This window comes from Epinephelus moara, chromosome 11, assembly GCF_006386435.1.
Source record: "Epinephelus moara isolate mb chromosome 11, YSFRI_EMoa_1.0, whole genome shotgun sequence".
NCBI lineage: Eukaryota > Metazoa > Chordata > Actinopteri > Perciformes > Serranidae > Epinephelus > Epinephelus moara.
In genome coordinates, this window is record NC_065516.1 from 3,277,704 (window position 1) to 3,293,523 (window position 15,820).

Genomic DNA, 15,820 nt, shown 5'->3' on the forward strand with positions numbered 1-15,820 from the left:
TCCCTACTTCTCTCTCCTCCCCTCCATCACTCACTACATCTCTCTCCTCCCCTCCATCACTCACTACATCTCTCCCTACATCTCTCCTCCTCTTCCTCACTCCCTACATCTCTTCTCTTCATCACTCCCTATCTCTCCTCCCCTCCACCACTCCCTACATCTCTCTCCTCCCCTCCATCATTCCCTACATCTCTCTCCTCCTCTTCCTCACTCCCTCTAACCTCTCCTCTTCATCACTCCTCCATCTCTCTCCTCTTCATCACTCCCTAGATCTCTCTCCTCCCCTCCATCACTCCATACACTCTCTCCTCCTCTTCCTAACTCCCTCTACCCTCTCCTCTTCATCACTCCTCCATCTCTCTCCCCTTCATCACTCCCTCAATTTTCCTCCTGCTCTTCATCACTCCCAGCATCTTTTCTTCACTCTTCTCCTTCCCCAACCCCTTCCCGTTTCCTTTCTCCCCTTCTTTCCTTATATTTTCCCTCTTACACTCCCTCCTTTCTCTTCATCATTCCTTATTGCCTCCCCTCTTTTTTATCTTCATTGATCCCTTCTTCTCACACATCTTCCCCACCCTCCTCTCGACTCTCTCTTTCCATCCTTCCTTCTTTCTCAATTCTCCTTCCTCATCATTTTCTTTCCTCTCCACTTTTTCTCATTACCCTTCCTCCATCCACCCCTTCTCCCCTCCTGTCTCATTTTCATTTCCTTCCTATCCTCATGCCTCCTTGTTCCCTCACTCCTGTCTTTTCTGTCCCTTTTCCCTGTCCTTCCTCCTCTCCAACTCCTCTCTTTCCTCCTTTCCCCCCTCTCTCCCCTGCTTTCCTCAACCCTGACCTCCTCTCTGTTTTTTATGCATCCTTCCTTTTTTCCTCCTCCGTTTCGTCTGCCCTTCCCATCTCTTTTCTTTTTCCCTCTGTCCTTTCTCCTCCCTTTCTTTCTGTCCCTTCCTCCCTCGTTTTCTCCTTTTTCCTCATCCCCCCAACCTGAAGTCCTTCTCTCATCCTCTTCACTTTTCCCTTGTTGTCTTCTTCCTAATCCTCTTTCTCAGCTCATTTTTATTTCCCCTCCTTGTCTGGTTCCTTCCTCGCTCAAGTCTTCTCTTCCTCCTCATTGCTATCCCTTGTTCCTTTTTACACTAAGTCTATTGTTGGCTCACTTGTCATTTCACTATCCTCATTCCTTCCGTCCAACATTTATGCTCCCTCCTTTCTTTCCTACCTCAGGTCATCAATATCTCCTTTCCCCCCTCCTTTCCCCACTTCCTTGGTTCCCTTATTTAACCATTTATGCACCATCCTTCCTTCTTCATCCCTTTATCTATGTCCCTCCACTCTTATTTCCTTCCCTCCTCCGTCCCCCTACCTTGAGTCCTTCTCTCATCCCTCTTCAATCGTTTTCACTTTTCCTTTGTTTGCGTTTTCCAAGTCTTTCTCCTTCTTCTTTTTTTACACTCAGTCCATTGTTTACTCACTTCCGCCTTCATTTCCTTTTCCTTTTCCAACTTCCTTCATTCCCTTCTTTCATCATTTATCCTCCCTCCCCATCTCTTCCCTGACCCCTCCCCTCTTCCATCCCATCCTCCCTCACTCCCTTCCCTCACTCCCTTCCTTCGTTCCTCCCTTCATTTCCCTGATCCCTCCTTCCATCCCTCCCCTCTTACGTCTCTCATTAAGTCTCCCCCTCGTCACACTGAGCCCCAGGCAACACATATGGCAGTCACGCTTCCACACCATTAAATAACACACACACACACACACCAACTGGTGTCCCCTGTGGCCCTGTCCTTTTGGAGAAGAGGTCCTGCCACTAGTTTAATCTTCCCTCCATCCTCTTCCTATTGTCTTTTCCCTTTCCTTCCTTCCTCACCTCCTTCCCTCCCTCCATATTTCCTTTCCTTTTCCCAGCTCCACTCCTTCCATTCATTCTTTTTCCTCCTTCCTCCCTCTCTCCCCATCATATTAACTTCTACGCTCCCTCGCCCCCATTTTTCCTCCTCTTTGCAGGCTTTCCCTCATTGTCTCTCACTTGCTGTGCTCCAGAAAAAAAGTGTGTGTGTGTGTGTGTGTGTGTGTGTGTGTGCGTGAGAGTGTATGTGTGTGTGTGTGTGTGTGTGTGTAGGGGATTGGGTGGGTGGGTTGGTGGGTGGGTGGCGGTGGGGGGGGTGAATGAGTGGTTTCCAAGGCAACGAAGCCACACTGCCGCAGTGGATACGTAGGGGAGGTGGAGAGTGTGAAGAGAGTTGAGAGAGTGAGAATGAAGCAGGAGTGTGCACGTGAGAGTGTGTGAGTGTGCACGTGAGTGTGCGTCCCTGACAAACTTGACCCCAGCAGTCAAGAGAGTGAGCGAATTAAGGAAAGAAGAGGAAAGAATGAGTGTGTGTGTGTGTCTCAACACTATGAATGTCAAGAGCATTGCTGCAGTGCCAAGGGCAGAGAGACACTGCCAATGTTATCTCTCTCTCTCTCTCTCTCTCACACACACACACACACACACACACACACACAGTGGGGAGTGTATTGTGAATGAAGTGCAGAGCGACATCATGTGTTCAGCTACAACTGCTGATGTGTTCAGTTTTCAATGAGAGAGAGTGAGGGATGAACCAAGAGATGCGAGAAAGACGGAGAGAAGACGAGATACAGCTGAAGAGAAACCCTCTTCATATGAAGTCATGATTTGCTGAGACATGGTTTATCTCAAGGTTCAGCTTTGTTGTCGTTATATAATACAGGACTGCACCATGAAATGCAGTTGCAGCTCCCTCCATGCCCCACACACAGATCATGTATAACACAAATAACCACCGCACGGTTGTATGCCTCTACACACCAGTCAGGTTGCAGTTACAGTTTATATCCAAAAGGGGTTTTGCAGAACATTATGTCACAGTGACGCTGACCTTTGACCTAATAAAAAATATTATCACTTCATCATTTTATCCTATTAGACATTTGTGTAAAAATATTGTCAAAAACCGTTTTTGTGAGGTCACAGTGACCTTGACCTTTAACCAGCAAAATCTAATCAGTTAATTTTTGAATCTGGGTGGACGTTTGTGCCAAATTTGAGGACAGTCCCTCAAGGCCTTCTTGAGATATTGCATTATCTCAACCTTAGACCACTAAAATCTAAACAGCTCATCACTGACTCAAAGTGGATGTTTGTGCCAAATTTGAAAAAATTCAATCAAGGGGTTCTTGAGATATCGTGTTCATGAACAGATGGACGGACAACCTGAAAACTAAATGCTTCCAGCACTGCTATCACAGGTGCAGAGGCATGAAAGTACGCAAATATTTAATAAAAAAAAAAAAAAATAGAGGTCATCAGGCAGTAAAAGCATATGAAAGTAGCTCATAGAGAATGAATTGAAAAGGGAAACTAAATTAAATTTGCGAGGAAGATCAGGGCTCTGAAACCCATGTAATTCTCAGCTCTACATGCACTGGTGCAAAACACTTGGTATGAAACATATATCGTGTACAGCACATTATTCCCAATAAAACATCATTCAAAATATAATAAACTGTTACATAAATGATGTCAGAATGTTTCTATTTTGTAAAATTCAGACAAAAATGTTTTCAATAGATTTAATACATTTAGAGCCCAGTCACAGTTATGATAGTCTGACATGGCCAGACTTATTTCCGCAGCACTGAGTCAGCACAAGAGAAAGGTCCCGAATCACTGTTCATCTTTGTGTTATAGGGGGAAAAACACTCTGGGTTGTTTGTATTTCTTTAAACCAATCACAGTTGTCTTCAGCTGCTCTTATCCCAGGATGCAGTGACAGGGCTCTTGCAAAACAGTGTCAGGGTGGAACCTGTTTTGGTGGAACATTTGCATGCGAGGAGGCGAGCACTGTCATCAAAATGGCTCTGCAGATAAAAAATGCCACAAACAGCATTAGCAGTCGTGTGTCACTGTGTGATTCAACTTTTAGGAATAAAAAAGACAAACATAATCTAATACTCAGAGCCTTAGAGGTGAAGCCTGATTCTACTTTAGCTCTGGAGGAGCTCACTGGACCCATTGATGATCTGCTGGCTGTGTGTTGCTCTGACAGAAAATTATTATGACGATATCACAGAAGCTCATGTGAAGTGGAACAGATCGGTACATTAGTGAAGTAACTGTCACTGGAGCGGAGGTGCTGCTGCTAGAGTTAAAATGTGGCAAATTAACTGACCGTGTCACAAAACAGATCAACATCGGGCATGAGAGTCCTGTGAGTCTGGACTTTTCCAAGGTGAATTCACAAGCTGTTTATTTGTTGCAGGTCTTTATAACAATTCACTGAAAGAACAAAAGTGGCATGCCTTATGCATGATCCAAATCTTTGTCAAAATGTGCCATTTTAAGCGTGTAAGCTAATAGCTTGGAGGTTGTTGTTTCCTGTAGTGAAGGGTATGTGGAAATGGTTGCACGCAGATAGTGGAGGGAAGGGAGAATCCCGGCCTAAATTGTCAGCTAATGGCAGAATTAAAGCCACAATCAGTCAGACTATGGTCATGGTACCGTGAGGTCAAACTGGCCCCAGGAAGGAGTTGTCAAGACAAGTCACGTGTCATATCTTTTAGAGTATTGAACTTCAAAGAACCTTTGTCACACAAATACAACGTAGTCTCTTCAGTAAGAAAACATTTGACAACATATTGGCTAATAGTATACAATGTTTTTATCCCTAAAATCAATTATTAAAAAACTGTGACAAAGACATGTGGGACGTTTCACAGTGTAAAAAAACTTTGTTGGACAAACTGTGACGAAGACACTGTTTCTAGATGAGCTCAAAGATACTTTTCAAAACTAAGACTGTCGTTTACATGACACTGTATTATAAAACATATACAGGAGACATGCCATTCCCAAAGTGTTTTTTTTCCCACCCCTGTTCCGCTGTGATTAGACGGCTGGGTAAAAAGTGACAGTGAGGAGTGCAGTGTTTTATCCAAAGATTAACTTTTTTTTTTTTTTTGACTCTCAGTGACCAAGAATAAACCCCAATCATGCAGGCTCAGCGCAGAATAGGTGTTTGTTGCAGAGTGTAAATATGCAGTGCTCAAGTCCCATTACAACACTGGCCTTGGAAAAAATAGAATACTTTGGTGGACGCAACACTACCAGGTAGAGTGCACTCAGTGCACTGTGGCTGATTTAATTAATCTAGAGGTAACGTGCAGATTTTTTTCTCCCATCAACAAACTGATTGGTTGAAGAGTGGGTAGACTTTCCTTCAACCAAGATTTTCTTTGGCCCTACAGCCCTACATGAATGAGGACTTCTCAATTAATGACTTTTTATTATCACACGAGAGGGAGTGATGTTGTACTGTGATATCGTCACGGCTGTGATTCGGTCATAGGCACGAGGCCGATACGAGTATAACATCACAAGCTCGAGTGTGATATTGCTTTTATACAACAGTTCAACAGTTAAATAAGCAAGGCTGATTAAGAAATGTTGAAAAATGAGGACAAAATAGATAATTTAAGCATTTTATTTGTCTTCCGCCAACAAAAATAGTTCCCTCAGGACTCCGCTGTCACCGTTGCTATGTAACGCAGACATGGTGCGCCAGGCACTTACTCTTTATACACATTTATCTGCACATTTCCATTAATTGTGCAGCCGGTGAAATAAGTCTCTGGTGACTGCATGGTGGACTGTCGCTTCACAGGCACAGCCGACTCTGCCTTCTGATCTGACAGTATGTTGCTTTTCTCCAAGTCATTGAGCTCCGCTGATGAAACACTGACAAACCTGGATGTGTGCTCAGATGGATTCAGCTTCTCCTCTCCCTCATCTTCCTCTGATGACCATTCATAGTTCAATTCAAAACTTATTTTAGGAAATAAATCCATATTTTTGGCTGTTTGACAGTGGATGAATTAATTAGCCTACAACGCAACTGCTGACCTAACTGACACTAACCGTCAGTTTTGATTTGATTGTTGATTGCAATCAGCTGTGAGGCGGAGTGATACATACACAGTGAAATAACCGTGATGTTGTACTCCAATATCATCACGGTTTTACTGTCTCTCGACCAATCAGATTGCAGGACCGGAACTAACTGTTGTATAATGTTACATTGTGAACAATGAATCTGTGTTGACATCAGCTGGAGGAGGGCTAGTTAATGTTTAGTTTAGTTTAGTTTAGTTTAGTTTATTCACACATCATCCAGGAAGTACAATACAATACATGGTGTATACAACAAATATTTTTTACACAGTCGGATGTGTGAAAAGGGTCATCCCAAGGAAGCTATTTAAAGCTTTTAATAGGGGGCCCGGTTTTCCATGAATATAGGATATTGGCCAGATATCCTTATAATATGGACAACATACAGATAGATAATAGACACACAATAAACAATAGACAATCTCAGTATTATGGTTACATTGGATTTGATGCGAAGTACAGTAGCAATGTTAACCAAGAGAAATTAATAGATGCAATAAGATACAGGTATTCATTCAATTATTAATCAGCACATTAAACATATATTGCTAGGAGTTGAATTTTTAGTTTTGCCTTGAAGATGGAGATAGAATGTGACATTTTTAGTATTTCATCAAGCTCATTCCAAATCTGTGGTCCTCTGCACACAATGCTGAAGCTAGTACATTTTTGTCTTCGTTTTTTTCCAGTGATTACATTTTTATTCCTGGTGGTATAGGTGTGCCTAGGAGCACAGACTGGGATGAGGTCACATAGTTTATGGTTTAGTTTGTGGACAGTCTGGTACATTACACAAGCATTCTGAAAGTAGTTGTACTCATTAAGCCTCAGAAGATTGTAGCGGTGGAAAATCATTTTAGTGGGAGCGTTAAATTCAGACCATGTTAAGGCACGTATGACTTTTTTTTGGAGTATCTCAAGCTTTTGTAAATGAGTTGGAAATGTGTTATACCATATGATATTGCAGTATTGTAAGTGAGGTTCAAACAAAGATTTGTACAGAATGAGAAGTGCAGAGAGTGGAAGATAATGTCTCAGCTTAAAGAACAGAGCAGCATATTTAGACAGTTTAGTTGTGAGATCATCAATATGTCTTTTAAAATTAAGGAACTCATCAATGTGGATCCCCAGGAATTTTGTAGAGCCGACTCTTTCAATGTTTTGTCCGTTTATTTTTGGGCAAATTTGTTTAATGTCATTTTTTTTATGAGAGCGGAACACAATGTAGTTTGTTTTATTGATATTCAGAGAGAGTTTGTTGCATTTAAACCATGTGTCTATTTTCACTAACTCACTATTTATGATTTGTTCAAGTGTATTTGGATTTTTGTGGGAAAAAAACAAGTTTGTATCATCGGCAAATAATACTTTATGTAGTATGGACGAGGAATTAACAAAGTCATTTATGTATAAGATGAAGAGGAGCGGCCCTAAGATGGAACCCTGGGGGACTCCATGATTGATGGGTTTGTATGATGATTTGTGGTTGTTAATGAAAACATATTGATGTCTTCCGAACAGGCAGCTGCGGAACCAGTCTAGCGCTAGGCCTCTAATACCATAGTGTTGTAGTTTATTGATTAGGATGTCAATCTTAATGGTATCAAAAGCTTTGGACAAGTCCAAAAAAATGCCAATACCGTAGTTGCCTTTGTCAATTGCATCATGGATTTTATCAGTTAAGTCAAGTACTGCCATATATGTAGTATTTTCCTTTCTGAATCCGTACTGGGATGGGACAATGATGTTTAGCTTGTCAAGATAGCTGTTAGCAGCTAGTTGACATGAGTTGTTAGCTGTTAGCAGCTGGTGGCCACAACTAACAGCTCACAGAGGTTGCTCTGAGTTACATTATGATGTGTTTAAGCTCTATTAAGTAAAAATGAGTATTGGGTGAAGGTAAATTATAACGCTGTCATGATGTGTTCAAATGTAATCTTATAAAATGTAGTATTTGGTGAGAAACCTCAGGAAGAGCAACTGAGGAGGGATCCCTCTTCCAGGCCGGACAGACGTGCAATAGATGTCGTACAGAACAGATCAACATAATAAATCTAGAGTAATTCATATGACAAAATGATACATAAAGAGAGGGAGTGACAGAGAGAGAAATTGAGACAGAGCCAGAGAGAGATGCAAGGCAGACAGTAATGATAATAGCTTACAACATTAATTTAAGTAATATTCAATATTTCAATATTGTAGATTTCTTTGTTTAGGTACAAACAAAGGTACAAAAGGGGGGAATAAATAACTACACAAATTAAATAACATAAAAACATCAGTATCACCCAAAATTTCAAAATCGGTGCTGCCTTTGTTTTTATATTGGTCCCTATATATTTCTAAATCTCCTACTTGTGTGGTCTCGTAATGTTTATTTTTTTCTGCTCCTCATTTAAATGTTTTTTGTCATGTCTTTAATGATGACTCTGATGAAGGCCACAAGCCAAAATGTGTAGGTCAAACAATCAAGTTCACCTGCATACTGCAAGTGTTGCTGGAGTTTGACCTCTTCAGACTTTCACAAGTAGGCAAAGCTGTGTCGGAAATCAGGACTAAGACGCATCTCTGACAAATTGCTTCTGACAGTTTTTGTTATTTATCAGCTGACGGCACTAAGCTAGGGGCCAGTTTCTAGGATTTGAGGACATTTGAGCCCTAACCTAGGACCTTTGTTGGGGGGTCCTGGGGAACCCTCCCTTTTTTTTTGATGAACAAGCTCTATTTTGATGTTTTTTATGCACTCTGGCACCTTATTTACAAGTTAATAAAATCCCAGGGTCACACAAGCAGCTCACACAAAATTCCAACATTCAAACTGGCAGGTCAATAAGAGTATTCAGAGAGAGATAAACATAGAAGTTTTTACTATGACGTGTCAACGAGTATACGAGTCATTAAACTGTGTGATGTCAGAATAAATGATTCTGTTTCTCAGCACCCTACAAATCAACCTAATAAAGATGTTTTGATGTCACTGAGATGTTACTGAATGAATCTGAAGTCTCACAACATCAACACTAGTGTGTGTGTGTGTGTGTGTGTGTGTGTGTGTGTGTGTGTGTGTGTGTGTGTGTGTGTGTGAGCTCTATGTCTGCAGGTGTGTGTTGTTATTGTGTTTGTGTGTCTGATGGAGTCTCTACTTCCTCTGCCTGTGTTTGGACCTCAGCATCAATTTAACCTCCTACTGCTTCTACTGTCAGGAGGAAATGCATGGAGAACAGAATCTCACACACACACACACACACACACACACACACACACACACAGTAAGGCACAGCCAAAGTGTAAAATGGCCAAAGGCGCTTCCATCTCGCTGTGTGTGTCCTAAAACAGTCTATTTCAGTCATGGTGCGTTGCAGAAAATGGATTCGGACGTGTGCGTGCACACATATACACACACACAAAACACACCTGCAGACGTAGATCTACATGCACAGGCACAATGAGAGAGAGAGAGAGACAGGTGAGCAGTGAGAGACAGATCCGTTCAATAATAGAAGAGGTGAAAATGACAGATTTCTGCAGTAAGAAGGAGTACTCTCCTCCTCCTCACTGCATCCTGCCCCTCCTCCTGATCTGAACTGCAGCTCCCCCCTCTGGCAGGGGACTGAACTGCAGCTGCAGGACAGACTGATGTCACTGTTTGCAGGGTTCAGGGGTCAAATCCAGACCTTTAAAACGGAGTCTGGAAGTTGGGTTTAGTCCAAATATCAAAGCTAGGCAGTCTGTGTTTGTGACAAAGAAATATGAACTCTTCTTTATGGATAGATCTGTTGATTAGTTTAAAATGTCAGGAAACAGTTTCTCACATCTTCAAATGTCTTGTTTTTTTCTGACAAGCAGTTCAAAACTCCACAAATATATTACACTTACAATATAAAAAAGGAAATCATTATATTTAAGAGGCTAAAAACTAACCTTTTTTTTTTTACATTTGTCAATAAGAATTTAGTTAATGACTTACAAAAACAGCTGCCTTTTAAGTTTTTGTGGATCGAGTAATTATAGCTGCTCTATTATAATCACAAACGGCACAGCTGGTAGATTATAGGTAAACTAAAGTGACTTGTTCAGGGTGCAGAGTGAGGCACTGACTCTGGATGAAACGGCTAACAAACCAAGATAACTGGATTCAAAACATTTGAACATTTTTAATATTCTACAAGTAGGCCTGTTGCAATAACTACTCTTGTTGGACAATATATTGTCCCAGAATAAAAATACAAAACTTGAAAGATATCTAAGGGACAGAATGTTGAAGATGTGAAGATGCTCTGGTCCTACACCGCGACGTCTTACAGAGGCTTAGCCCCCTCAGTTGTATATTTTTTTACCCCCTCAAAGTAACGTTGCATACTGTTTTGACCTGAAGAAAATCAACCTGCTCACACATGTAGCAATTTATGCCTAAACCAAACAGCAGTCAAACACAACCCAACTTACTGAGTGTACAGGCAAAACATGGAGCATGCCTGCATTACAGTGTTCTGAAAATCTTTCACCTCACATTATCCACATATAGAACACCTCATATAACTCCAGAGGGAAACACGATTTCAGGAGTGTAACTACAATTACTGTACAACATAGAATCACAGACTAAACTGTCAAAGTAATCGAGGAAAACTTTTTTTTTTAACATTTAGAACTACAGATTGTGTCTTAGCTTTGCTGTTTTTGTTGTTAGTCCAGTCAGTGATCACCATCACTGTTGACCTGCATTCTCAGGGGACAAGTCTGCAGCCAGCTGACCTCTCTCTGCTGCCTTTTATTGCACAGCCTATGTCTCCATGCTTTGTACAAATTCTGTTGGTTTGGCATGTTGGAAAATCCCTTTGCCAGAATAATTTAAGGCTTTTGTATTTGTATGGTTGTATGTTAGAGCTGCGTTGTCCATGTAACTAAAACAGAGTGGGAGGAGATCGAGAGACAAACAGAATATGTCAATTAAAATGCATAGAAGCAGCAAATACGGCCCTACTTCCATTTTGAGGCTACTGCATTTTATGGGAAAAAAATGCCCCCTTGCACTTTTTAACAGCCCCCTCAGTCACTTCATCCTGGCACCTGGTCTGTGTCTAGTGGGAGGAAATGTGACTTTCAAATATCCAAATTACTTGTAAAAAAAGATGTAAACTTTTACTTTTCTCTAGGCAAATTTAAGGGTCAGTTCACCCAAATATCCACATTTCCTTGCCTACGTCTTGTAGTGTCTACCCACATTCTTTTGGCCAGGTTTTGATCCATCTGTGTCTCAATGGTTTGAATATTTCTTTGGAAGAAATTTAAACTGTTAACAGGGAGGTCTGAGGACTGTTCAGAAACATGTTTTCAAACGCTTTGACACCCCGCAAACGAAATATTAAAGTTTCGGCACTAAAACTTTTTGAGTGGCTGAAAAACACCAGAGCGTAGGGACTTTTTTTATTTATTAAAGGAGGTTGGTGGCTGAGGTGTCAATTTTTTTTGACCCTTCCAAAAGCTACAAATATTTCTTCTTAAGCTCTCTCTGAGTGTTTGGCAGAAAATGCATGACCCTCCCTACACCATGAATTAGTTAGGCCTATTAGATTTTTAAAACCTAACCTTTGATGTATGAAAGATAAAAGTTAAAAGTTGAAGATGAAATCCTGGTAGGGCTGTAGTCAACCAAAGAAAATCTTGGTCGACTGAAGTCGTACATAATCTTCAACTAATCAATTAGTCATGGGAAAAAAACATAATCTGCACGTTATTTTTACTTCTGTGGTGGTGTGTCTGTGTCACTCTGCAGTTACACCTCCAAAATGTTAGTCAGCGGTGGAGGACTCTGTTAAGTGCTGTAAAGTTTAGTTGATTCACAGCACACATCAAGCATAGCTTAATAGAGACAATTTCAAACACAAGTACGCAAATTGGCTTCACTATAAATCGCAGCATTCACAGACAAGCACTTGTCTTTATCTGGACACATTTCCCCCACCATTACAACATGCTAATGTTATTAGCGTCAGCCTATGGCATTTTACATAGTATACATTAGCCTAGCGACGAGCAGAGATTTCCTCTTCTCATATGAAGCCAGGATAAATCCCGAAGTATAAATCCCTAAAGGATAGATCACACACAAGACTTAAAATGCTATTCTGGTGGAGGCTTTACTGTCTTCACAATTTATTGTTCCTTATCTGTGAAATACAAGTAAATACAAGCTTCATTTCCACTGAGGGAAATGGTGTCAGTATACAGAAACAGATGGGAGGTCTGCGTCACCGCAACGCTGAGCGTGAGGGTGGGTGAGTTAAACTTTGTGTTAACAAAGGGGGTGTTTTGAAAACACCCCAAAAGGGTGGAAATAATGGATTAATCCTGGAAAGCTATTGATGTAGCACATTTCTACTTATGAAAGTAACACGCCGATTATTCGAGTGAGAATGAGAATTTGGTCGGACGAGAGCGTATCGACTAAATAATCGACCAGGAGACTACAGCCCTAAACCAGCCCTAATAATCAATAATAAAGTTGAAAAAAGTCATAGTTTTTCACTCCTGCCGTGCTCCTGGTTAGTTAGTGCATATTTTTTAAGACACAATTTAAATTACTTAGAATAATGTGATTTTAAAATTTTAAGCCCATATTTGGTTATAAAGATAAATAAGATACCTAAATAACGTAATTTTAGCGATTTGCGAACATGCTTACATTGCCAAAGTTTGGAAGGCAAATCACCAAAATTTGGAATTCAGATTTTCTTTTAAAAATAATACAAATAAATGCAAAATAAAGGCATTAAAACCTGTATGCCCCTCACTAGTAAACTGACCCTTTAAAAAACAGTAGAAACCCTTTCAGTCTTCTGCTGTGAAGGTTGAGGGTTTAGTGCCTTGCTCACAGACTTAACCTTCAAGAAACAAGCCATATATACACGTATATATACACTAATACACATGCTCGCTTCTGTACAACCTGCCTCCACAAGCCAAAACACACAGACAACTTGAAGAGCGAAGAGCGTCAATATAAAGAGACATTTTCTTAAGTGAGTGTTCACACACACACACACACACACACACACACACACACACGTGTGGTGGGTGTGATCCAGCTGCTCTTTGTGTCTTAAAGCATGTATTATTGATCGGAACAAGCAGCGGTGAAGTGGAGCGCAGTGCTGCAGCTTTGTTGAAGGGCAAAGCTGCAAGTTAGCCACTTAGCAAGCTGACACGGCAGGGGGTGGGGGGGGTTCACTATGAGTGAGAGAGAGAAAGAGAGAGAGGGAAAGAGAGAGAGAGAAGGGGGGGAATGTTTGTACATGTGTGTTTGTGTCCTGTCACTGTAAACGTGGGCTGGATCTTTGTTTTGTTTGTGTCCATCTGTCAGACACTGTTAGATAAATCGGCAAATCAGTCCCTGACCTGTGTGTGTGTGTGTGTGTGTGTGTGTGTGTGAATGTGTGTGTGTAAGAGAGACAGAAAGAGATTGAGAGATGAGTTTCTTTATTTTACTGTCACATTTATGTTGAGTTTTCATTAAGTCAGTGATACATTAAAGACAGCAAGCAACCACACGTCAGTCGTGAGGCAACACCACCAAAAACCAGAGGTGGAAGAAGTACTCAGATCTTCACCTAATGTAAAAGTAGTAATACCACAGTGTAGATATACTCTGTTAAAAGTCCTGCATTCCAAATTTTACCTTTATAATAAAGTGCAGTATTTGCATTAAAATATTTTTTAAGTACTAAAAGTACTAATTATGCAGAATGATATAAATTATATTATTCAATTAAAATTCTTGATGCATTAGGCCGCGATCAGACAGAGCAGGTTTTAGCAGCCTGGGGCAGCTTTTTTTTTATTGTTTTTTTTTATTGTTTTCACTTTAGGCACCTCGCATTTTTGCAGGAGTGCCTTGACCGCCCCAAGCTGAAAAACTTCAGCTCAGAGCGGAAAAAGTGCCCAAAGTCATTGACATTTTTTCACAACGTCCAATCACATTAATTGAGACGGGCCTTCTGTGCAGCAAGACAGCAAGTGATAGCGTACAGTGTGAAGCCACGGTTAGCTCACTTTCAACGCTGTCATACGAGGCAAGCTGCAAGACATATCTAAACAAGCTGTAGCTTCAACTACTTTCTAATATTTTACTAAGGGTAATTAGGGCCCTTGAAGCCTTGAACTTGAAGCCTGGCCTTAAACCAACTCTCGTCCAGGCAAAGCCCCTTGACCAGCTAAGGTTCTCTAATCAGCTCTTTGATGAGGCGATTGCAGTCGGTGATGAACAACTGCGGTGCCTGGCTGTAAACACTATGTCCACCTTGATCTTGTGAGATTATTGTTGCCCATTTGTGCATGACGTCAGATCAAGTCAGGATCAGAACTAACCCGCATGCACTGTGTGACAATCAATGCTGATCATCTCAGTGCAGGTCTGACTCATCTCCAATGGGCCTATCATCTAAACAATGCCCCACATTCGATAAACGGTTGTGATTGGTCGGTTGGAAATGTGTCGGAATAGGAGGGAGGCCAGATGCATCTTCCAGAGCAAATAAAACATAACGATTCATCTGGTTCCCAGGCTACATAACTGGCCAATAAAGCTAATTCCTATTCCGAACCATGGTTGGCTAGTTAACATAGCTTTCATGGACACCAGCACAAAACATCATCAGACATGAACAAGAGATTAATACTCTTCTGTGGCAGAGAATGCTACACATGAACCTGCAGATAACTTCAGCTTTGAACAGCAACAGTAACCACTGTCAGAGCAGGGCTATGACTATTTACTGAAACTCCTCCACACACAACAGAAGAGCCTCTACTAGAAGAGCTGCTACAACACAAGTACCCACACCGTCACATTCCATCACAGCTGCAGGTGAAAACACCACTCCTCTCTTTCTAAATTCAGTGTAAAGTCATTTAAAGCCCCTGAAAACTTGGTCAAGTTTTCATCTGAAACATGAAATATCTGTGACTAAATCAGCATCAGTCAAGTTTGAGTTGAACTCATCATCTCCATGACAACTGAGCAAACTCCATCCGCTGAGGAGGACCATGAGATGCAGTGAAAAGCTCCATAAAAGGCACGTATTGTGTTGACACTGTTTGTAATGAACATATACAAACAGATCAACACTTGCACAAGAGCTCGAGGCAGCAACAGATGAACACTGACCACAGGGAAACGGACATCAGCCTTGTTCTGACCTGAGTTAAGCAGCTCCTGCTCCATCACTCCGCAGCCCAGCACCTCCATCCAGTCACCCTGGAAACGCACCTCCATCTCAAAGGAGGGGTGAGTGAAGGGGAAGTAGCAGTCGACCCAGCGGACCTGCAGGTCTGAGCAGAGGAGGAGAAAAAAGAAGTATATTTTACTAAAGTGAAAACCTAAAACATCTAAAGTGACTTCTTGCGTGTCTCAGGTGTCTCACCTTGTCCGAACAGGTGAGTGACGAGCCGTGTCAGAGTGTGTTTTAGGTTGAACTCCAGCAGCTTCACAGCCTCCAGAGAGTGAGTTTCCTGTTTGTGAGGCGTCCTCCGACCTCCAGTCTCAAACAGAGACAGATCCTCACTGTGCTGCACCTGAGAGAACAGCTGGAGACACACAGGAAACAGCTGGAATGCATCCTGGACTTCAGGCTCAACTACTACCGCTGTGGAGGTTTAGACACATTTAATCACTCAACACATAACCTCCAGGGCCCGTATTCACAAAGATTCTCAGAGTCCTCTCAGAGAGCTCCTAACTTAGCCTAAAAATTCCTAGCAAGGAATCTTAGCTTAAGAGTGATTCAGGAAGTTTCTGAGAGCAACTCTGAGCAAGGAGGGGACAGAAACGTTTATCTTAGTGAG

The 15,820-nt window shown here is 41.5% G+C and overlaps 2 protein-coding genes across 4 annotated transcripts in view; one reads left to right on the plus strand and one right to left on the minus strand.

The window, feature by feature from the left end:
* nrn1a (neuritin 1a) overlaps nucleotides 1-15,820 on the plus strand; it is a 544,743-nt gene that overhangs the window by 109,962 nt on the left and 418,961 nt on the right. The window lies entirely within an intron of this gene.
* fars2 (phenylalanyl-tRNA synthetase 2, mitochondrial) overlaps nucleotides 1-15,820 on the minus strand; it is a 223,771-nt gene that overhangs the window by 107,593 nt on the left and 100,358 nt on the right. For 2 of the 3 annotated variants that reach the window (XM_050056506.1, XM_050056505.1), the window contains exons 7-8: nucleotides 15,400-15,562; nucleotides 15,176-15,307 (exon numbers count right to left, since the gene is read on the minus strand). In XM_050056506.1, the coding sequence (XP_049912463.1) occupies nucleotides 15,176-15,307; nucleotides 15,400-15,562 (295 nt within the window). Of the gene's footprint in view, nucleotides 1-15,143; nucleotides 15,308-15,399; nucleotides 15,563-15,820 lie in introns of all 3 variants that reach the window. The other variant, XM_050056507.1, reaches the window with a different exon arrangement.